General features: G+C 54.8%; 1 protein-coding gene across 1 annotated transcript; it reads left to right on the plus strand.

The window, feature by feature from the left end:
* Positions 1-9,872: 9,872 nt before the first annotated feature.
* On the plus strand, positions 9,873-20,587 carry CIBAR2 (CBY1 interacting BAR domain containing 2). Its single transcript, XM_036345078.1, has 9 exons — positions 9,873-9,892; positions 11,808-12,042; positions 13,784-13,852; positions 13,939-14,040; positions 14,159-14,164; positions 14,929-15,033; positions 18,234-18,347; positions 19,608-19,709; positions 20,359-20,587. The coding sequence occupies exons 1-9, from the start codon at positions 9,873-9,875 to the stop codon at positions 20,500-20,502; spliced, it is 897 nt and encodes a 298-aa protein (XP_036200971.1). The 3' UTR covers positions 20,503-20,587.
* Positions 20,588-21,117: the final 530 nt, after the last annotated feature.

Below are 21,117 nucleotides of genomic sequence, written 5' to 3' on the forward strand. Positions count from 1 at the left end.
AGCTCTGACGGTCTCCAGCGCAGAACACAAACCGCTTCGCACCTGCTTCCTCGTGCAGAGGACTGGATACATGTGCCCGTGCTCAGGGGACTGTGTGTGTCGCTGGCTGCCCTGCGCACGTGTTCCCCAACCCCGCACTGACCGGGAGGGCTCACCTGTCTCCGGTGATGGGACAGGTTAGATGGTAAGAAACTGGAGCTTGGGGTTAGTGCTGCGTTTTCTCCCTCAGTTTTGGGGACCAACATAGGGTTGCCAACTCTGTGTTTTGCCAAGTAAGGACATTTTAAAATGCCACTTACAACCGCTGTCATTTTACATCAAACAAGAGACACGTGACCACCGAAAGCAAAGGAAGGCAGCAGCCTTGGAAGTTTTAAAAAATGGGATCAGACCTGCTCAGTGCGGCTCAATGGACAGAGTGTCAGCCCTCCCACTGAAGGCTGGGCTCGGTTCCCGGGCAAGGACATGTACCTGGGCTGCAGGTTTGACCTGGCCTGATGAGGGAGGCAACCGATCGATGTGTCTCTCTAACATCTATCTCTCTCTCTCTCTCTCTCTCACCCCCCCACACACACTCCTCCTACTCTCTCTAAAAATCAATGGAAAAAATATCCTCCATGCTCAGCTGGCGTGGCTCAGTGATTGAGCATCAACCTATGAACCAGAAGGTCACGGTCCCATTGTCTGTCAGGCACATGCCTGGGTTGTGGGCTCAATTCCCAGTGTGGGGCAGGCAGGAGGCAGCCCATCAATGATTCTCTCTCATTATTGATGTTTCTATCTCTCTCTCCCTCTCCTATCCTCTCTGAAATCAATAAAAATCTATTTTTTAAAAAAGTCCTTGCCTGAGGATTAATCAAAAATCTAAAAAAACAAACAGAAAAATGGGACCAGCCCCATTTCATGAGCACATTTTTGCATTTCCCATATTCTTCCATGTGTGCTCACTTTGGACTGTGGAAACGCCAACCAGGCCATGCTTGGCATGTGAATTTGGGGTGCTGGCTGGGCCCCGGCGGTGGCTGTTGTGGGGACCTGGCAGGAGAGAGCCGGGCCCACTCCAGGCTGGTTTTCCACGGCCCGGAGATGTCCTGGGGAGGCCATCCTGCTGAAAAGTGGGCCCCAAACCGATGGGACGAGTTCTCGTGGACAACTCTCTCCCCTCCAAAAGGTGCCTGAGCTCCCGGGAGGGGGAAATGGCACTTCGCCCGCTGGCTTGGTTCCTTGCATCTCCCTGTGACCTGCACTACGATGTCTGCTCAGCAAACGCAGGGCTGTTTGTTCCAGGACGTGTTCCCAGTGCCTAGGAGACTTCATCAGCATTTGTTCAGTAACTGGCCAAGTCCAAGTCCATGGACTATTAGCAGCTGTTAAAAGGAGGTCAATCAAACGACAGTTGAATCCAGGTGCTGGGCATACAAATTCTACTGTCCTGTTTTTCCCATTGTTCTATATACTTAAAATCTTTCTTAATAAAAAGATGGAAAAATAACAATGAACCAATGCAGAGTTTAAAAAACAACATGGAGATCCCTAAGATATGTAGAACTTATGGAATCATGAAAGTGATTTACCCACGAGATTGTAAAGAAATGTACCCAAACGTTACTCAGGGATATCTGTGACATGGATTACGGGTTTTTACTCTGTACTTTCCACCTATGTTTCTGGATTTTTCTACAATTAGGGGAATAAAAGTTTTGTAAAAAGTATGAATAAGATAGTTTAGGGCAGTGGTCGGCAAACTCATTAGTCAACAGAGCCAAATATCAACAGTACGACGATTGAAATTTCTTTTGCGAGCCAAATTTTTTAAGTTTAAATTATAGAGGTAGGTACATTGTTATTAACCTACCTATGCAGTTTAAGTGTTGTTGATATTTGGCGCCTCCACCGCGCTGCATATCCCGCGGTCCGCCTGCACCGCGTCTCCCGTCGCCCGACCGACCGACACCCCCACTTCTTCTAATGCCACTTCTTCAAAATAGACTCGCCCAGGCCAAAAACCGACTTCTGCGCATGGGCCACAAAGTTGCAATCGCACTGTACGTGCGCGCCCGCACGTGGTATTTTGTGGAAGAGCCACACTCAAGGGACCAAAGAGCCGCATGTGGCTCGCAAGCCGCGGTTTGCTGACCACTGGTTTAGGGTTTTAGTTCCCCCATTGTCCTTCCCCTTCTCTCTCCTCCTGGAGGGCTGCTGACTGTCCCTAAACCGTGCTCTCCTCACCTGGGAGCGAACAGGCTTCCCTGTTCCATGGCGATGTTTGTGCTGCCAGGAATCCAGCCGGAGAGAGAAAAGAGGGGAGAGAGGCTCCCGCACATGGAACTGGAGCCGGGAGCCCAGGAGCTGGGGTGCCCAGGACAACACCCAGCTGTGAGCTGAGGCCTTTCTGTTCATCAGAAAGCTATTCGGGGGCCAGAGTGCAGGGTGTTTGGGGATGTGGGGTAGATCCCCAGGTGACAGAGACGGTAGGACACTTGGTCCCACCCTCTCATTATTCAGAAAAGAGCCTGAGATTCAGAGAGGGCTGGTGACCTGCTCCAGGTCACACAGAAAGCAGTGGCTGAGGAGGAACTTGACCCCACAATTCCTGAGCCCTCCCTCCCAGGGCCCCTCACCACACTCCAGTGCCCCCCCTCCCGACCCCCTACCAGTGTGCCTGGATTTTTCTCTGTTTACTGAACCCCAATAGCAACTACTCCAACCCTTTCCCCACTTCCTGCATTTCCAGGTTTTGAAATCATCCCTGAGTTTTCCAAGGAAAACATTTTGGTTTTTCTTTCTTTTCTTCTGCTCATCGGAAGAAATCCGAGAGCCCGTTCTAATTGTTTGGTCAAGACTGCAGACAGGCAGTGAGGCGTGCCACAGTGTGACCTTATGCCCGAGGAACCTGAGGCCGCCGCTGGCTGGAGGAAGATGGGACACCAGGCCTGTCCCTGGTGCTTGGTCAGCACATGAGCCCTGAGCTGTAGGGAGCACAGGGTGTTTGTCAAGTTCCTCAGGTCCCTGACCTTAGGCTCCTCTCAGAAAAGACTGAGGGAGTCTACATTGAACTGCCCTTGGCTGGGTCTTTATTGGCTTTGAGTGCCAACTAGTTCTATGGGGAATTAGTAGACATGAGCCCTGCCAGAAGTGGGGCCCTGCAGCCTCGACTACCTTTCCTAGCCTCCCTTGCAGCTAGGTGTGGATATGTGACTAAGTTCTGGCCAATGGGATGTGAGCACAAAGCGATGTGTACAACTTAAGAAGGATGCATGCCCCTGTTTGCCCCTCCCTCCTTCGACCATCCCTTCTTCTTCTTTTTGAGGTATTTCTTTTATTATTATTTTTTATTATTATTATGGATTTCAGAGAGGAAGGGAGAGGGAGAGAGAGATAGAAACATCAATGATGAGAGAGAATCATTGATCAGCTGCCCCTGCATGCCCGCTACTGGAGACCGAGCCCGCAACCCGGGCATGTGCCCTTGACCTGAATCAAACCCGGGACCCTTCAGTCCACAGGCCGATGCTCTATCCACTGACCCAAACCGGCTAGGGCGACCATCCCTTCTTCTTACTGACTACATGTGGATGTGATAGCTGGAGTTCCAGCAGCCATTTTGAGCCATGAGGCAACTCTAGGAATAGAAGCCAATGGCAGAACAAGATAGGAGAAACCTGGGCCCTGACCTCATGGTGCCTCACACAAGCCAGAAGTAGATTTCCATCTTCTGAAAGCCATGATTCTTTTGGGTTTCCCTTTACTTATGGCCAGTATCATCCCTAAGTAATTCTTTTTTTTGCTTGGGGGTGTGAAGGTGCAGTCCTTTGCAGAGTGGCAGTAGGGGACCACTATGTGTGAGAAGCTTGGAAAGCGCTGAGATGAGGCTGATGGTTATTATGCATAATAATAATAGTGACATTTGCCCTAGTTTGGCTCAGTGGAGAGAGTGTTGGCCCGTGGACTGAAGGGTCCTGGGTTCGACTCCTGCTCATGGGTTCCTCAGTTACAGGCTTGATCCCTGGCCTTGGTTGAGTCTCGTGTTTGAGGCAACCAATTGATGTGTCTCTCTCACATCAATGTTTCTTTCTCTCTCTCTAAGTCTCTACCTTCCCTTCCACTCTCTCTAAACAAACAAACAAAAAAAAAACAATCAATGGAAAAATATCCTCGGGTGAGGATTAACAGAAAAAAGAATTTTAAAAAATAATACTAATAGTGACATGTATCCTTGTGTCTGTGCAAAACACTTAGCCCAGTGCCTGGCACAGAGCAGAATCCAACAAATGTTAGCGACTGTCCTGTCATCACAGCAGGTCCCCCTCGCCCCGCTTTCACTCTCTGGGGTTCAGTTACCCATAGTCAGCCATGGTCCACAAGTACTCAGTGGAAAAGCCCAGAAATAGACAACGCACTGGTTTCAATTGTGCGCGATTCTGAGTCATGTGATGGAATCTCCTGTCATCCTGCCCCGTTCTACCCAGGAAGCGAGTCACGCCTCTGCCCAGCCATCCGCCCTGTAAACACCACCCGCCCGGGGCCGCCTGGATTACCACCCGCCAGGGCATCGCAGGGCTTGTGTTCAAGTCACACTTATTTCACGTATTAATGGCCCCAGGGTCAGGAGGAGTGGTGCTGGTCCTGCCCTGTTTCCGGCGGGTCTTGGAACATAACCTCTGTGGGCAAGGGCACTGCTGTGTGGGTGCTGGAATCGTGTACCCTGGTGCGTGGGATACAGAGAGCTCTCTGGGGTCAGAGGGAAGAGCCCGGGGGAGGGCTCTTGGACACGGCCCTAAAGGTGAACACCAAGAGCAGACTGGCTAGGCCAGCTGTGGGCAAACTATGGCCCATGGGCCGGATCCGGCCCGTTTGAAATGAATAAAACTAAAAAAAAAAAAAAGACCGTACCCTTTTATGTAATGATGTTTACTTTGAATTTATATTAGTTCACACAAACACTCCATCCATGCTTTTGTTCCGGCCCTCCGGTCCAGTTTAAGAACCCATTGTGGCCCTCGAGTCAAAAAGTTTGCCCACCCCTGGGCTAGGCAATGACATCGCAGGCACCGTGACAAAGCTTCCCGGTACTACCTCCCGTGCTGTCCTGCACGCCGACGCCAGGGGAGCCGTCACCACACCTGTGAGGGAACCCCCAGAGCTCCCCCAGAGCCTGGCTTGGACTCCGCACTCTGGCTCCACGGTCCTCTTTCCTGAGGGCCAAGAAAAGGCCCCCCAGGAACACACAGGGGCGCGGTCTGAAGCATTGGTCCTGTGCCCAGGAGCGGGGAGGTGAGAATCTGTGGGGGGGGAGGGGGTGCCCCAGCGAAGCAGTCTGCTGTGCCCCCAGGGTTCCCATTACTTCTGTGGCCAGCCCCAGGGAGGGGTAAACGGCCAGGCTTTGAGTTAAAAAGGGGTCTCTTGTGGCTGCAGTTTCAAAGGAACCCCAACCTAATGGCTTAAACAACACACATTTACTACCTCCTATCCTGGGGGTCCGACACCCCCAGGAGGCGTAGTCTGGGGGGGCAGGAGGAGACACCTGCCTTCCTAGCTAGACTCCAAGCCCCTGACAGTTCTAATTGAGTTGAAAAGACTGAGTTCGCTTTTCTTTGGGGCTGGCGTTCCCGAGTCCAGGAAGCCAGGAGGCTGGCACGTGAACTCAGGAACGGCTCGCCCAGGGCTGCTGCAGACCCCCCAGTCGGCCTGGCCTGTCTTCCGAGTCTGAGTCCGGCTGGGAGGCCAGGCTGAGAGGACCCAATGGGACTGGGGTCAGTAGAGGCCCCAGCTGGTCCCCTGGTGAAAGCAGCAGGTGGTCTGGCCCAGGAAGTGGCTCTGACCTAGATGGGTTGGAAGGGGGCGGGGGTGGGGGGGGTGGGGAGAGAGCGGGGAGGGAGGCATTACATCATCCCGGGAGGGGTGTGAGGCCCTTCCTGGCACCATCTAGTTTCCTCCCCGAGGTGACATTGTGAGGGTGGATGACTGCTCTCCCACTTCCCAGATAGGAAACCGAGGCTCAAAGAGGCGTCCTGGTGGCCCCGGGGCCCAGCTAGGAGCAGGGAGCGGCACTTGGCCCCGTGGGCAGAAAGCGCTACAGTAAGGCAGGGCCTGCCTGCCTGCGGAGGGCTGTGCGCCCAGCAGCCCAGGACGGGGGTGGAGGAGATGGAGGGCTGTGCCCCCAGCAGCCCAGGACGGGGGTGGAGGAGATGGAGGGCTGTGCGCCCAGCAGCCCAGGACGGGGGTGGAGGAGATGGAGGGCTGTGCGCCCAGCAGCCCAGGACTGGGGTGGAGGAGATGGAGGGCTGTGCGCCCAGCAGCCCAGGACTGGGGTGGAGGAGATGGAGTGCTGTGCCCCCAGCAGCCCCGGACTGGGGTGGAGCAGACGGAGGGCTGTGCGCCCAGCAGCCCAGGACTGGGGTGGAGCAGACAGAGGGCTGTGCCCCCAGCAGCCCTGGACTGGGGTGGAGCAGACGGAGGGCTGTGCGCCCAGCAGCCCAGGACTGGGGTGGAGCAGACGCTCACAAGCACCTAGTGGTGGACAGAGGGTGGACGAGCCCAGATGCTTGCTGCAGAGGGGCGGGTGGGGAGAGGGCTGGCCATCGTGGGGGTGGGGTGCTTACCCTGGGTAGCCAGCATGCAGGAAAGGTAGTCTTAAAGCAGGGGCAGGACCCAGGGCCCCTCTGAGAGCCCCTCCCCACGTGTTAAACCGGAATCCATGTTCCAGGAAGCATCAAGGAGCCCAAATTGAGTGATGTTCCCACAGCACCTGACCCGGAGTCCACAGAAGTGTCAGCATCGTGCCAGCTACCGGCAGCAGGTGGCCCTGGGCTGGATTCTGGGCCAGGAGAAAACTGTTCCCTTATTTACTAAAATGAGATTATTGGGCCAGAGTGTGCGATCTGAATGCAGTGTGTAGATTAGATAATAGGACACAGTCATCTGTAACTGTCAATCATCTGACTTGCTGTTTGTTCTGTGTCTGTGTAAGAGGCTGGTCCTGTGCTGAGGAAACACACGGAATACTTGGGTAAAAGGGCATGGGCATGCAACTTGCTCAGAAAATAAAGTACATGTACGGAGAGAAAGAGAGAACGATAAAACAAGCAATAAGATGTTAACAATTGAGCCCTAGCCGGTTTGGCTCAGTGGATAAAGCCTCGGCCTGGGGAATGAAGGGTCCTGGGTTCGACTCTGGTCAAGGGCACATGCCCGGGTTGTGGGCTCGATCCCCAGTAAGGGGCGTACAGAAGGCAGCCAATCACGGATTCTCTCTCATCATGGATGTGTCTCTCTCTCCCTCTCCCTTCCTCTCTGAAATCAATAAAAAATATATATTAAAAAAAAAAACAATTAAAAAAAAACAATCAGGGAATGTAGGTGAAGGAATTCTTGTATTATTTCTGTGCAAACTGAAATGCTTTCAAGATAAAAAGTTACAAAATAGAAAGAAAGAAAAGTCAATATCCTGGGGGGGGGGGCGAGGGGGGGGGCGGGGGAAGCAAGCGCGAGGCTGGAGAGCAGTTCGGATTCAAGGAGACCAAACAGACTCGGGCGGGAATTGCAGTGTGTCCAGGCCCCGTGACATTAGTGGGGCCACTGGGGAGGCGCGTGTGGAGAGGGGGTGTTGGGTGCCAGCGCTGCAGCGTGTAATTTTCTGGGTGTGATGGTCACACGAGGGCTTTCAGGACGATGTCCTTGCTCCTCTGCAGTGTACCCTGGGTTTTGGGCTAAGGGTCAAGATGTCTGTAACCCTTTCTGTGGTTCAGCAAAAATACATTTAAAGGAAAGAGAGAAAGCCATGCACTCTAAAGGGGGAGGGGATAACAAGGGGGTCCATGCTATTTTTATCAAGGACACACACCTCCCACCCCTGCAGCCACGGGCAGTGAAGGGCTCTGGGATGGGTGAGGCCACCCCAGCCTCTGCATCCCCTCCCCATCGCTTAGCTTTTCTCTCTCTGGCCACAAGATGTCTCCATGGGCCCTACTAGACGGTGGTTTTCATTTGTTAAAGTTCTTAACGTTTCTGAGATGTGAATTAAACCATCGCCCCGTCTCTCTGACCTGCTGCTCTCTCTCCCCTGGTGTGTGTGCTCTGATGTGCTTCCCCTGGTGTTTTCTGGGGGCTCGCCCAGCCCACTTTGCTGTCCCCATGAGACGGTCTCTGCTGCCCTCTGGTGGCCACTGCCTGGAACTCAGACCCCACCCTCCTGAGGGGCAGAAACCTGAAGGCTTGGCACTTCTCCTTGGAACCGCCAGAGAAACAGCCCATCAGCCACAGGAGAATGTTTCCCTGAAGGAACTGGCTCAGGTGATTGTGGGGGCCGGCAAGTGTGAAGCCCACAGGGCGGCTGGAGCCAGGCAAGAGCCAGTGGGCAGTCTGGAGGCGGAAGTTCTCCCTCCCAGGGAACCTGGGTTTTGCTCCTGTGGTTGTCCAGTGATGGGACGAGGCTCCCCCCATTAACGGGTCATCGCCTCTACTTAAAGTCAGCCGGCTGTAGGTGTGACCACGTCCACCAGATACCGTCACAGAAAAGTATGCTTTCCTGCTGATTTCCGACTCCTCCTTGTCTAAGAAAAGGAGTCCACTGTGGCTTCTGAGTGTGTGAGGATGGAATGAACAAACAGCCAGCAGGGCTCTGAGTGCAGCTGTCACAGGGCTGGCCTGGAGATGTTACTTATTATTGTCATTACTAGAGGCCCGGTGCATGAACTTGTGCACTGGGGATCCATTGGTCTAGCCGGCGCCCTCTCGCAACCCGGGACCCCTCGAGGGATGTCAGACTGCTGGTTTCAGCCTGATCCCCGCAGGCCAGGCCGAGGAACCCCACTTCATGCATATGCATCCTTATGTGCATACAGGCCTCTAGTATGCATATAAGATCTTTGGTTAATCTCTCCCCTTTCCCTCTGAGATACATCAGCCTGTTCCATGTTTCCATGTCTGTGTGTTGAGCGGTTGCTCCCTGTTGGTCAGTGCGCATCATAGCTACCGGCTGAACAGTAAAACGGTTGCTTAGGCTTTTATATAGATAGATGGTGAGAATTACCTGCATGAGTCAATAATTAAGTTAGAGGAAGAGAGACAGGGAGGTCGAAGGAAGGAGAGAGGGTTACTAGTTTCTTATGCCTTTCTTTGAGGTAAAATGTAGATACATGGAAATGTACAAATATTACAATTAGTAAAATGTATTGTATTTAATTAGTACAATTTTATATGTGCTGTTATATTTTCTCCTTTTTGTGTTTTCTCTGTTTTCTTTCTTTTCTAATAAGGAACAGATAGTTTTTATAATAAGGGGGAAAACAATAGAATGATGATACAATTAAGCTGCTCCTTTGGGCGTATGCCCTGTCCCCTCCATTCTCCACAGGCTTGGAGGCTCCCCGACCTCCTCTGTGCTTTCCCACACGCCATCGTGAGTAACCAAGCCTCCTAGGACCTGCCTGCCTTTCCCAGGCCCCCGGGGAAGGCCTGTGGCCTCCTGGAAGGAAGGGGGCCTCAGCACACAGGACCCACAAACACAGCTGGGCCCAGGGCTGAGTCCACGTCCTGGGGACCCAGGACACTGCCCTGTTCTACAAGAACCTCCACCTGCAGGGGGAGAGAGGGGGCCTCTCTGGGACTCCCCTGGCCAATGCAAGGCTGGGCAGGCCTTCCTAACCCACTGGGAGAGGCTGGCCTGGGGAGGGGTTGTCAGGCAACCAGCCGAGTCTCCTCCCAGGGCAGCTGTGAGTGGCCCCGTTGCCCAGCAACCAGGTGGCAGCGTCCCCTGAGCCAGGACCCAGGGCAGCTGTGCCCAGCCCTGCCCTGCTTCTCACGGGCCTGCAGGACCCCTGGGGCCCTGTGCTTATTCCCCAAGACTGGGACAGCTGGGGCCTCTGGTCACAATGAACATTGTTCTCTTCAGGTAGGTGGCTCTGTACTGGTGCTGGCCCTGGCCGGGGAGGTGGGAGGGGGAGGGGGAGGCTGGGTTTTCAGGACCCCATGCACGGGGACAGATGGTGCAGCTGGGATTGCTCGATGGGGATGGAGTCAGGGAGGTGGGGAGTGATGAGAGTGAGCTTTCTTCTGCACCCCACTCACCTCAAGGTCAAAAGAAAGCGTCCAGAATATTGCCTCTGTCCACTTCTCCAGCATTACTGCCCACAGCTCTGAGGAAGCCAATTCACTAATCTCCAGGCCACCCCCAACTTCCCTGGCTCACCTCCACCTGGAAAACCCCTCCTCATGCCTTAAAGCCCGCCAGGCCTCACCCTTCTGTGGGAATGCCCCGACCCCACTCCAGGCCTGATTCTATCACTGCTCTCTCACAGCTCGCCGGCCCCTTAGCCCGTTGTTCCCACGCCTGCTTCCTCGGAGGATCCCAAACCCGAGGGTGTCTCTGAATCCCCCGATGTGCTTTTTAAAAAATGCAGCTCCCTGGGCCTCCCTCACAGGGATTCTGGTGCACAGATCAGGGCTGGGGGCCTGGGGAGCTGCATGCTTAGCTTGTGCCTCAGGTGATTCTGATGGGGGGCGAGGACGCCACCTGCAGACGCTGATACTGCGGGCAGCTGTGTGACATGGAGCAAGACGCTCCACCTCTCTGGGCCTCAGTTCCCTCGTTTATTAAAGACGGTGATGGTGGTAGTGCCTGGCCTATGAGTAATGCATACGGAGTGTTTTGCAAACTGTGAAGTGGTGCACTAGTTAGGGTTTGTCAGACGGAGGACAAAGGGCCCTCACCGTTTCCAGCTCCAGGGGTGTGACTGGAGGGTTGCACAGGGGACTTCGGTCCACTGGAGAGAGGCAGCGGGGTCCTGGGGACAGGGGCTCGGAGTTGGGGAGCGGCCCGGGCGGGAGGTGAGTGCCCGGGATGTTTAGGGGACACTAAATGCAGCGGGGCTGGGGGCTGAGGGGGGAGGATGAGCGGACGGAGCGGCTTTTCAGGGCAGGGGAACTGCGCTGTGACACTGTGACGGTGGATATGGGCAGCGGGCATTTGTCGAAACCCATAGGACGCACAAACAGCACGTGAACCATGAGCCCTAATGTAAACTATGGCTTTTAGTTAATAACGTATCACTATTGGCTCATCTTGTGTAACAAACGTCCCCCAGTAATGCACGATGTACTAATGCAGCGGTTCTCAACCTGTGGGTCGCGACCCCTTTGGGGGTCGAACGACCCTTTTACAGGGGTCGCCTAAGACCATCGGAAAACACATAGATAATTACATATTGTTTTTGTGATTAATCACTATGCTTTAATTATGTTCAATTTGTAACAATGAAATGGGGGGTCACCACAACATGAGGAACTGTATTAAAGGGTCGTGGCATTAGGAAAGTTGGGAACCACTTTGCTAATGGAAAGTGTGTGCGCAGGGAGAGGATACCGGGACCTCACTGTACTTTCCACTGGGAACCTGAAACTGGTCTCCCTGAAAGTCCATCCATTTAAATATAAAGCTTCAGTATGTTTAACATAAAGGTTTAGAGAAGGAGAATTTCAACAACTTGGGGATAAAACAGAAGAGAGGGAATTTCAGGAGGAGCCCGAGGTGGCCAGGGAATAAAGAACAACTCTACCAGGGGGACAAAAGCCCCTAAAGGGTTGCAGGGCAGGCGCTTGGAGCCGAACCGGAGTTGGCGCTCCTGCCTGGCCACTGGCCGGCTCTGTGACCCAGCGGGACTCCCGCATCTGCCTCGATGGGCTGACACCTGACCTTGAGCGCTGCCCCAGGGACAGACGCCTGCCAGGGCGCTTGCCACTAGGAAGAAGGTGATGGTGGGGGAGCCTGTGTCCTGCCCAGACGCCCCCTCAGGCCCCCACCTCCTCAGGGACAGCCAGGTGAGGGCGATGGAGAGCACAGTGACCAACGCCGAGAAGTACTTCGGCCGGTTCTGCTCGCTGCTGGCCGCCTACACCCGGAAGACGGCCCGGCTGCGGGACAAGGCTGACCAGCTGGTCAAGCAGCTCATTGACTTTGCTAACACGGAGAACCCCGAGATGCGGGCCACCATGAGGAACTTCGCCGAGGAGTTGGCCAAAGTGCAGGACTACCGGCAGGCCCAGGTGAGGCAGGCCAAGGGGGGACAGGCTCCGGGGGGTCGGGGGGCAGGTCCAGAGGGGGCAGGCCCAGGGTGGGCAGGCCCAGGTGAGTGGGCTGCAGAGGCCCCAGGGCCAGAGCGAGGGTGGGGTCAGAGGGTGGGGCCAGCCCTGCAGGGGCCACTGCCAGGGACATCTCCTCCCTGGGTGTGGGGGGCCACACCTTCGTTTACAGGTCTAAGAACAGGAGGCTTTTGGGGGCTGGATGAGCGGTGGACAAGGCCAGAAGGCCCAGGAGGCTGGTCCTGAATCCTGCCGCTATGAGCTCCTGAGTCCCAGGCAGGAAGCACATCCCGGGGCCCAGGGGGCCTGGAGAAGGGACAGACAGCCTGGGGGCTGAGGCCAAGGAGACTGCAGCATATTAAGAAAATAATTAAAAATAAAAATCTCCTACCAACCCCCAAAACTCCTCTCTGTGATTACAGAAAAGAACAAAGCAGCTTTTCTACTAGATGAGCATTAAACCAGACGTGCACATCGCAGGGGATCGGATTAGTGATGGGAAGACAGACAGAACCTCAGCCCGTGCAGCCAGGCAGCGGGGCCCGCCCAGGCGCGATCCGGGTTCTCCGGGAGGGATAACGGGTCCTGGGCGAGGGCGTTCACCCCCTTTGTCACACAGGGTTTCCTGGTTGCACCTGGGGACGGGGTGGCACCTGGGCCAGCTGATGATCTTTACCCAAAGGGAAGTCTCCTGTTTCATGACAAGCAGGGGGTCACCGCTTGGAGCGGGTACCAGGGCCGAACCAGAGAGGATGTCTCCATTTCAAAGACAAGACTGCCTTCTGGGTCACAAAACCCACAAGAGGCCTCTTCAGCTTTGACAAAGGGTTAGATGCATCTCAAAGGGGTAGAGAACCGATTCTCAATGGCAGGTTTCCTAAAGAAATGCTTTCAGGACAGGGAAGGGAAGTCCCCTCCCTGTTGGCTGTGGAAATGGTTCCTTAGATTTGTGTCTATCCTCACGGGGTCACCAGCCTCAGTGAAGGCGAGGAAGGGCCTGTGGGGAGTGCAGGTCCCCTGGTCCTGGGGGAGCCAGGTGCGCAGGGAGCCCACCCTCAAGGCAGCAGCCTCCCTGGAAACGTGTTAGAAATGCAGGTTCCCAGGCCACCCTGGCCCTGCTGAGTCGGAATCTCTGGGGTGGCGCCTGGCAATCAAGGTTCTCAGGAACCCGTGGGGGCATCCGAGGCCTACTCTAGGGTGCCACGTCTTGATTCTGAGCTATGCTGGGCACAGGGTAAGCACTGAACGTTAGCTGTAATTGTGATTGACACCATTGCTGATATTGTTTATTAAAGCGTCTAGTGTTAGGCTGGACTCAGGGGTGTGAGGCGTCCCCTCGCCGACCCTGCTATGTTCTAGGGTCAGCTCTGCATCCCAAATGAGATCCTAAGGCAGTTTGGAGAAGTAAAATAGCGACAGGTCCCATTCCTGTATCCATCCCTGGTGGGTACCGTCATTATACCCATTTTACAGGCACGGAAATGAGGCTCAGCAAGATGAAATGTATTGCCCAAGCCCTAGAGAAGCAGAGCCCTGAACCCAGGCTGTTGGTCGCAGCCCTAGGGTGAGGGAGGGCGCCCGCGCTCCCCTGCCCCCTGCAGGCCCACCTGCAGCTCTGCGTGTGTGCCGACACTATGCATGCGGGCCAGAGGTGCATCTCCCTGGCTCCGTCCACTCTGATTCTCTGCGTGTCTGTGCTCCCCAGGTTGAGAGGCTGGAGACGAAGGTGGTCACCCCCCTGAAATTCTATGGGCCTCAGATAAAGCAGACGCGGGTGAGTGAGGGCGCCGCCCTGCGGGGTGCAGTGTCCGGGGCTGGCTGAGCCAGAGCCCCAAGAAACAGCTCTCTTTCTTCATGTAGGCCGAGATCAAGAAATGCAAACATATACGGAATAATGAGATCAAACAACTGGAAAAGTTGGAGAAACTGAGGCAGAAGTCACCTTCGGATAGGCAAACGATCGTATCCTCCCCTGGCGTCCGGCCTGGGGCCTCGGACCGCGGGGCCAGGATTACCGTTTGTCATGGGCGCCCTCTGGTGGGGGCTGCTGGTTAGCCTGTCTCCTTAACATCTCTCTCAGTCCCAGGTGAGAGTCTCAGGTCTGTCTGGGGAAGGTAGATCGCATGCAGGTAATGAAAGACCTCACACAACGGCGAGGTGAGCTCTTCCCTGGGCAGGTGTGTGCCGGGTTCAGGATAGGAAAGTCAGGGGGCGGGGGGAGCCTGGGGGCCAGGAGCCCTGGGGGCTGTCCACCACTGACACGAAGCAGCGGCTCAGCAATCACCCCCTTCTCAGGTCACCTATTTAGCACTCACTCAGGTAGGCACTTCCAGATGAGGAAACCGGGCTAAGCAAGGTGACTTCCCCAAGGTCACAAGGAACGAACGGGGCAAACCTAAACTCAGTTGAGGGCCCTCTAAAACCCAGGCTAAGCCTGTGCGAAGTAGGGTCACACAGAGGTCAATCAAAGGAACCCAGGAATTAGTTAATTAAGTTGAAGATGTTCCACATGCAGGAATTAATTATTCTCCATGTGGAGCACCTGTGATAACAATCGCTCAGCGCGTGCCCACTGCTTAATTCTTACAACAGCCCTGGGAAGTAGGGCTCATCGCTGTGCCCTGTTCACAGGCAAGGACACGGAGACTCAGAGAGGTTGAGTGACTTGCAGGAGGTCACGCAGGCAGCCAGTGAATCTGGCTAAGCAGCGGCTGCGCCTTTAGCCGTGGTCCTACTCGGCCAGTTCCTCAATGACCAACTTGTCTAGGGACCCCTGAGGTGGGAGAGCTGGCTTACCAGCAGGGCAAGAGGATCCAGACGGAAGCTCCCTGACACCGTCTGTCTCGGCAGGCAGAGGCCAGCGTGCAGAAGGCCTCGGTGGACGCCAGCCGCACCACCCACCAGCTGGAGGAGACGGTCGACGCCTTCCAGACGCAGAAGCTAAAGGACCTGCAGGTGGGGCGGGCTGCCTTGTTTGTGCTGCGAGCACGTGTGTGTGTGTCTGTGTGTGTGTGTGTGTGTGTGTGTGTGTGTGTGCCTAGAGAGTGTGCGCATGTGTGAGTGTGTGTTAGCTTGTGCCCACTCAGCTCCCGGCACAGTTAATCCCGGCCTAATCCTGGCCTCGGGGCGGAAGGCCGGCTGCTCTGGGCAGCTGCCCCTCACAGCTGGCCTGCTCGGTAGCCAACATTCGGCAGCCCTGCCCCTCAACGCCCAGGCCCAGCTCCCCACCAGGAGAACTTGGCAGAGTGTTCCCCAAACCCCTTTCTTTCCACACAAGGACCCACAGGACTTGCCCTGACTTCCTCCTTTTCCCCATGAGGTTCGAAATGCCTTCCTTCTTCCGCCTGGATGCCACCCCAGAGCAGCCCAGGACTGTGGACCCAGAGCCCAGCTCTTACATCAGGGCCTCCGGGCATTGGGGTCTGAAGGACAAGCTGATCACACAGGCCCCTGCGCTCACTTGACCCCCCTCTAGTCCATTTTCTAAACTAGCCTCGAGTATCTAACCAAAGGCAGCCCCAATCTGTCACCCCCAGGTTCAACACCCTCCTGTGACTCCCCTGGTTCCAAGGAGAAAGGCCTAGAATCCTCCCCAAGGCTGCAGAAGCCCCAGCCCCGCCCCCAAGCTTAATCATAGACATTCCATTCCAAGTTCAAGTGCACCCGGCCCCTTAGTACCACAGCTTTGCACAGGCTCCGCCCACTGCCAAGAAGGCCTTTGACTCTCAGGGAAAGTTGCCTGGACTCCCAGACCAGTCCAGCCCCATTCTATTTTTTTAAATATATTTATATTGATTTCCAAAAGGAAGGAAGAGGGAGAGAAAGAGAAACATCACTGGTCAGAGAGAATCATTGATCGCCTGCCTCCTACACTCCCCCTACTGGGGATCGAGCCCGCAACCCAGGCATGTGCCCTGACCAGAAATCGAATGTAACCCCCTGGTTGGTGTAACCACTGAACCACGCTGGCCAGGTCCCAGCCTCGTTCTTAATACGCTCTGGTCTGCTCCCTCTAGGGGCAGTTAGCCCAGGGACAGATTAATTATATCTTTAGTTTACTCCTTAATCTAACAAACGTTCAGTACACACCTTCTATGTGTCAGGTGCTATGCCTGAGGCTGGGGACACCACAGCCAGAAAAGCAAGGCCCCTGTCCTCATGGGGTTGACATCCTGCCCCGCCACAGGCCCCCCAAGCCGCATGCCATTCATCGGGGCGGGGAGAGTGTGGTGGAGAACTTGCTGCCCCCTGCCCGCCTCTCACACCACATGTCCACAGAGCAGACCCCTGCCTGGCTTGTGGCCTGCTGCTGGGTGCTGGACGGTACTCAGTAAATGTTTGGGAAATGAGTAAACAAATGAGCCAACAGTGGCAATTAGTGCTCAAGCATGTACGTTGAAGGCAGGACTTAAGCCACCAGCTGGCCATTATTAAGCACCTGATGTTTGCAGCCTGAAAACAGGGCTCTGTAAGGCGCCAGCGAGAGCACGAGATTCTCGGCCTCCCTCCCCGGGCAGGGGCCACCACAAGCTGCAGTTTAAAGTGCGCATCCTTTAAACTTCCGGGGTCAAGTTGGTAAGGGACACTTAACCAAGCCACCCCCTGGAAACCCTCCAAATTTTTTTTAAAATCATTCTTTTTTTTTTTATTATTGATTTTTTTACAGAGAGGAAGGGAAAGGAATAGAGAGTCAGAAACATCGATGAGAGAGAAACATCGATCAGCTGCCTCTTGCACACCCTACTGGGGATGTGCCCACAACCAAGGTACATGCCCTTGACCGGAATTGAACCTGGAACCCTCCAGTCCGCAGGCCGATGCTCTATCCACTGAGCCAAACCAGTTAGGGCACCCCTCCAAATTTTAAGAGATAAACATCCAGAACTTAAAATAATGATGACCACCATGTTGATTTTAGGTCACACTTCTAATAAAATGATCAGATTTCCTCTCCAGCCCCCCTAAAAGAATGTCAGTAACACTTTCATACAGGGGTTCCCATACCTGAGCATGCGTCCGAAGTCACCTGGTGGGCTCCTGACACCGCAGAGCAGCAGCCTGGCCTGGGTTCCACTCCGTGGGGCTGGGTGGGCCAGAGAACTGGCATTTCTGACAAGCTCCCGGATGGCGCTGGTGCTGATGCCAGGAGAAGACTGAGAGCTAATTGAATCCTCGTGGGGCTCTGTGAACAGGACTGCCCTGTCCCTATGGTGCAGAAAAATAAACTGAGGCTGGAGAGGATGTCATTCCCTAGGCCCCAGGCAGGATGAGGCTGTGACCCGCCTCTTGATTCTCAGCTGCCATCACCAGCCTGCCTGCCAGGGCAGGAGGGGAGGAGGCAGGTAATCCCACCAGCCTTGGGACACTCTCCTCGTCATCTCCCAGGCTGCCTTGCGGGCTTCCTCTGGCCTGCCTCTCCCAGGTGCTTCCCATGTTACCTAAAGTGGTGTGTTTCCAAACTTCAGGCTCCTTCCCTGACACCAAGCCTGTGTCCTGCTAGGGCCTTGCACACAGTAGGAGCTTGTGGTAGGCCCCAAGCACAAAGGAGCCTCTGCTGGGGCCTGACACACAGTAGGAGTCTCTGCTCAGGCCTGGCACACAGTAGGAGCTTGTACTAGGTACTGCACACAGTAGGAGCCTCCACTGGGTCCAAACAGGCAGTAGGAACTCTAAAAGAGCTTACTGAGACAAGCTGAACCTTTTGATCAAGAGAAGCCAATATCTAATTACATTTAATGTGGTAACTCGTCAGGTTGTGGAGCCTCTGGGCTGAGCCATGTCTGCCAGCAACACCCCTCCCTCTCCTGGAGACCCCCTCACAGCCCATGGGTGGCAGAGGCTGAAGGTTTGTGGCCATCAACCTTAAAAGCCGAGTGAATGAGCCCAGGGTGCAGAGCTGAGGAAAGGACGCCCCTCGGCAAGTCCTCACTGAGAAAGGAGGCCTCTGCATTTCTGGAATAAGCTCTCTGTGCACGGCAGCTTTTGAATGGGAATGCATTGTCTGTTCGAATAAATTAAAAATAACATTGACCCAGGACCCACCCTCATAAAGACGACTGATGCCTCCTCGCCCCCCAGGTTGTCCACATGCGAGGTGACCCAGGGCTCCCCTTTTGACAGTGTTGCTTATGCAATTCGCACTTCCCTCCCCACAGAAAATTTTTTCGGACTTCGTGACCATTGAGATGGTCTTCCACGCCAAAGCGGTGGAGGTGTATTCCAGCGCCTTCCAGACGCTGGAGAACTACGACCTGGAGGGGGATCTGCAGGTGGGTCCCAGGTGCCCGGTTCTGGCTGGTGGCCTGGGCTGAATTCAATTTGGGTTCTGTCTTGATAGAAGCGGCTTTTGTTGGCAACGTTTTGTAATTTTTATCATTTGAAAGACTCATTCTGATGAACTGTTATAAACACCTGCCCCTGGGTCCCAGTTTAAAAACAAGCAAACGAATCAACAATGACAACAAGCCTCTCCAGGCCGATGCGCGCTGCTGTCTGGGTGTTCACCAGGTGCTGGCTACCCGTCTGAGCTGACGGAAATCGTGCCTCCTCTGTGGCCTATGACAACGGCCACTCCCTGGGGTGTAAATACAGTCACTTGTCCTGGTCCCTGGTGGTCCTGGGGTTGGTGAGCGCCCCTGGGTGGTCCTCGCTTGGGCCTGTGGTCAGTTTTCAATCAGGCGTAGCGGGCTGGATCCCTGTCCAAGGCTGGCTTGCTCAGGTCTGGCAGCTGATGGCTGTCATCTGGGTACAGGACAGGCCACGGGAGTTGCAGAGCTCAGCACAAAATGAAAACGTGGGCCATGCTGCCCAACAGTTACTAAGAGTTTCCTGATGGCAACAGTGGGTTCCTTCTGAGCTCAGGGCCCTGGACAACTGCAGGAGTCCCACGCACACGAAGCCCTCCCTGTCTGGGTCCTGGGTGGGTCCCAGAGCCCAAAGACCTGCCCGTGGCCTCTCTGGGTGGCGTGGGCCTCCCCACAGCATGGCGGCTGGTCCAGGAGCCAGTGTCCATCCCGGGACCGAGCCAGGAGGAAACTCTCACCTTTGGTGACCGAACCTTAGAAGTAACTTAGAGTCACTTCTCCTGCATTCTGTTCAGAAGTGAGTCACTCAGGCCACATTCAAGGGGAGGAGGATTGCATTCCAGCTCCTAGTGGGAGACATGTCAACGAATTTGTAGAGGCTTTAAAACCACCACATGAGGTTAGATTTAACAGATCGGACGGGCTCTCCTGCACTCACTCATCCCTGTGATACTCCTGTGGCGGGAGAGTGATCCCTAACATTCCTGTGCGAATCTGGACGTGTACTAGCCTCTGGGCCTCAGTTTCCCCATCTGTAAAACGGGGTGAGAACGCCCACTTCAGGGGTTGTTGTAGGTGGCGTAGAATACTGAACAGGAGGTTCCCAGAGAGGTCGGTGCGGGTGGGGGCTCCGGCGGTGTGAGCAGTGCCCCACCGTCTTCCCACTCTCACACCCGATCTCTGTTTCCCGATTGGATCTAACCCACCTGAGTCTCTCCGTGGCAGGATTTTAGAGCCAAGATGCGCGGAGTTTCTGGGCACAAGGACGCCCGGCCCCGCAGGGACGCCGCTCCCTCCCCAGCTGCTCCGTGGTCTCGCCCCTGCCAGGTGAGCATGGGAGTGGGGCGGGGGGTTGCTATCAAACCTGTGACAAAGCGAAATCACTCTGAGAACATGGGTTTGAAAGGAGACGCTGAGAAGGAGGCGCTGCCAGCGAGTCTGACCTGGACTTGCCTGGAAAAGGAATCAATAAAGCAGGGAGCCCAGCGGTGCTGCCGCCACGTGTCCCGCGCGCCCCCTAGAGGCACCCTGCAGAAATGCACCTGGGAAGCCAGGGCTCTGGATCCTCTGAGTATTTATTAACCGAGTAGCATAAGTAAAGACTGGAAGCCGCCTCCTGCCAATAGGGTAGGTTCAGCCACCCAGGGGGTGGGGGCGAGGGGGACAGAGGGTGTCTCTTGCTTTCTGAATCATTCTCCCCAAAGGCAGCGGAGGAAGTATGGCCCCAGCCAGGCCGACTGGATCCAAACCACTGCTCCCAAGCTATGGGAGATCCTTAACCTCTCTGTGCCTTAGATTCCTCACCTGCCTAGTGAGGCTGATAACAGTCCCCCCTTCATAGGGCTGTGATGAGTATTAGGTGAGCAAATCTATGCAAAACACTTAGAAAATGCTCAATACGTGTGGCCGTCGTTGTCATTGATGGTCAATTATTATCATTGATGTTGCTGTGATGATGACGATGGTTATTACTTAGAGCACCCAGAGCACCATGCGCAGCCAGAGAAAAGAAGAGGCGGCGAGTGAGGACGACTTCGCTGAGGAGGACCTGGAGGAGGAACTCAGGGGCTGGGCTAGGGACTCCATCAATGGGACCAGAACTTCCAAGTCAGAAAACTAGGGGCCGGCCCTGGATGTTTGGGGGGCCTCTGCTGCGTGTCCCTGGCGAATCACATGTTGTCTGAGCTTGTTTCCTCATCTGCACAACAGGGACAGTATCACTCGCCTCCCAGGTGCCCTGGGTTTCAATGTGCCCAGCATGGTGCCTGGTGCATAGTAGGTGTTCAATAAACAATGGGTGCATCCCGACCTGACTCGTGCTGACTCTCATTTCCCACTATGACATAGGAACCCGAGTGTTTAAACCCTGTGTGTGAGTCGGAGTCCAAATTCCCTCTTTTTGTAAGGACGCCAGCCCCACTGCCCTATCCAGTATGACCCCATCCTCACTAATTACAAGTAAGAGTCTATTTCCACTTTTGGAGGCCCTGGGAGTTAGGACGTCAACATGTAAGTTGATTCATCCCATAACACATGAACATGGTGTGCAGGGATGACCTTGGGACTGGGGGACACATCACAGAAGTCCAGGGAAGTAGAGGGGCGATGCAGGTCAAGGAAGGGGTGGGCACATGATTTTCTCTCAGCAAGAGGAGAATGCAACACTTTACTCATGAAATCATTGCAGGACTAAAATCCTCACCACAGTGATTGTATTACCTGAAATCCAGCTCCC

The sequence above is a fragment of the Myotis myotis genome, unplaced genomic scaffold (assembly GCF_014108235.1).
Source record: "Myotis myotis isolate mMyoMyo1 unplaced genomic scaffold, mMyoMyo1.p scaffold_m19_p_19, whole genome shotgun sequence".
In the NCBI taxonomy this organism is placed as follows: Eukaryota; Metazoa; Chordata; class Mammalia; order Chiroptera; family Vespertilionidae; genus Myotis; species Myotis myotis.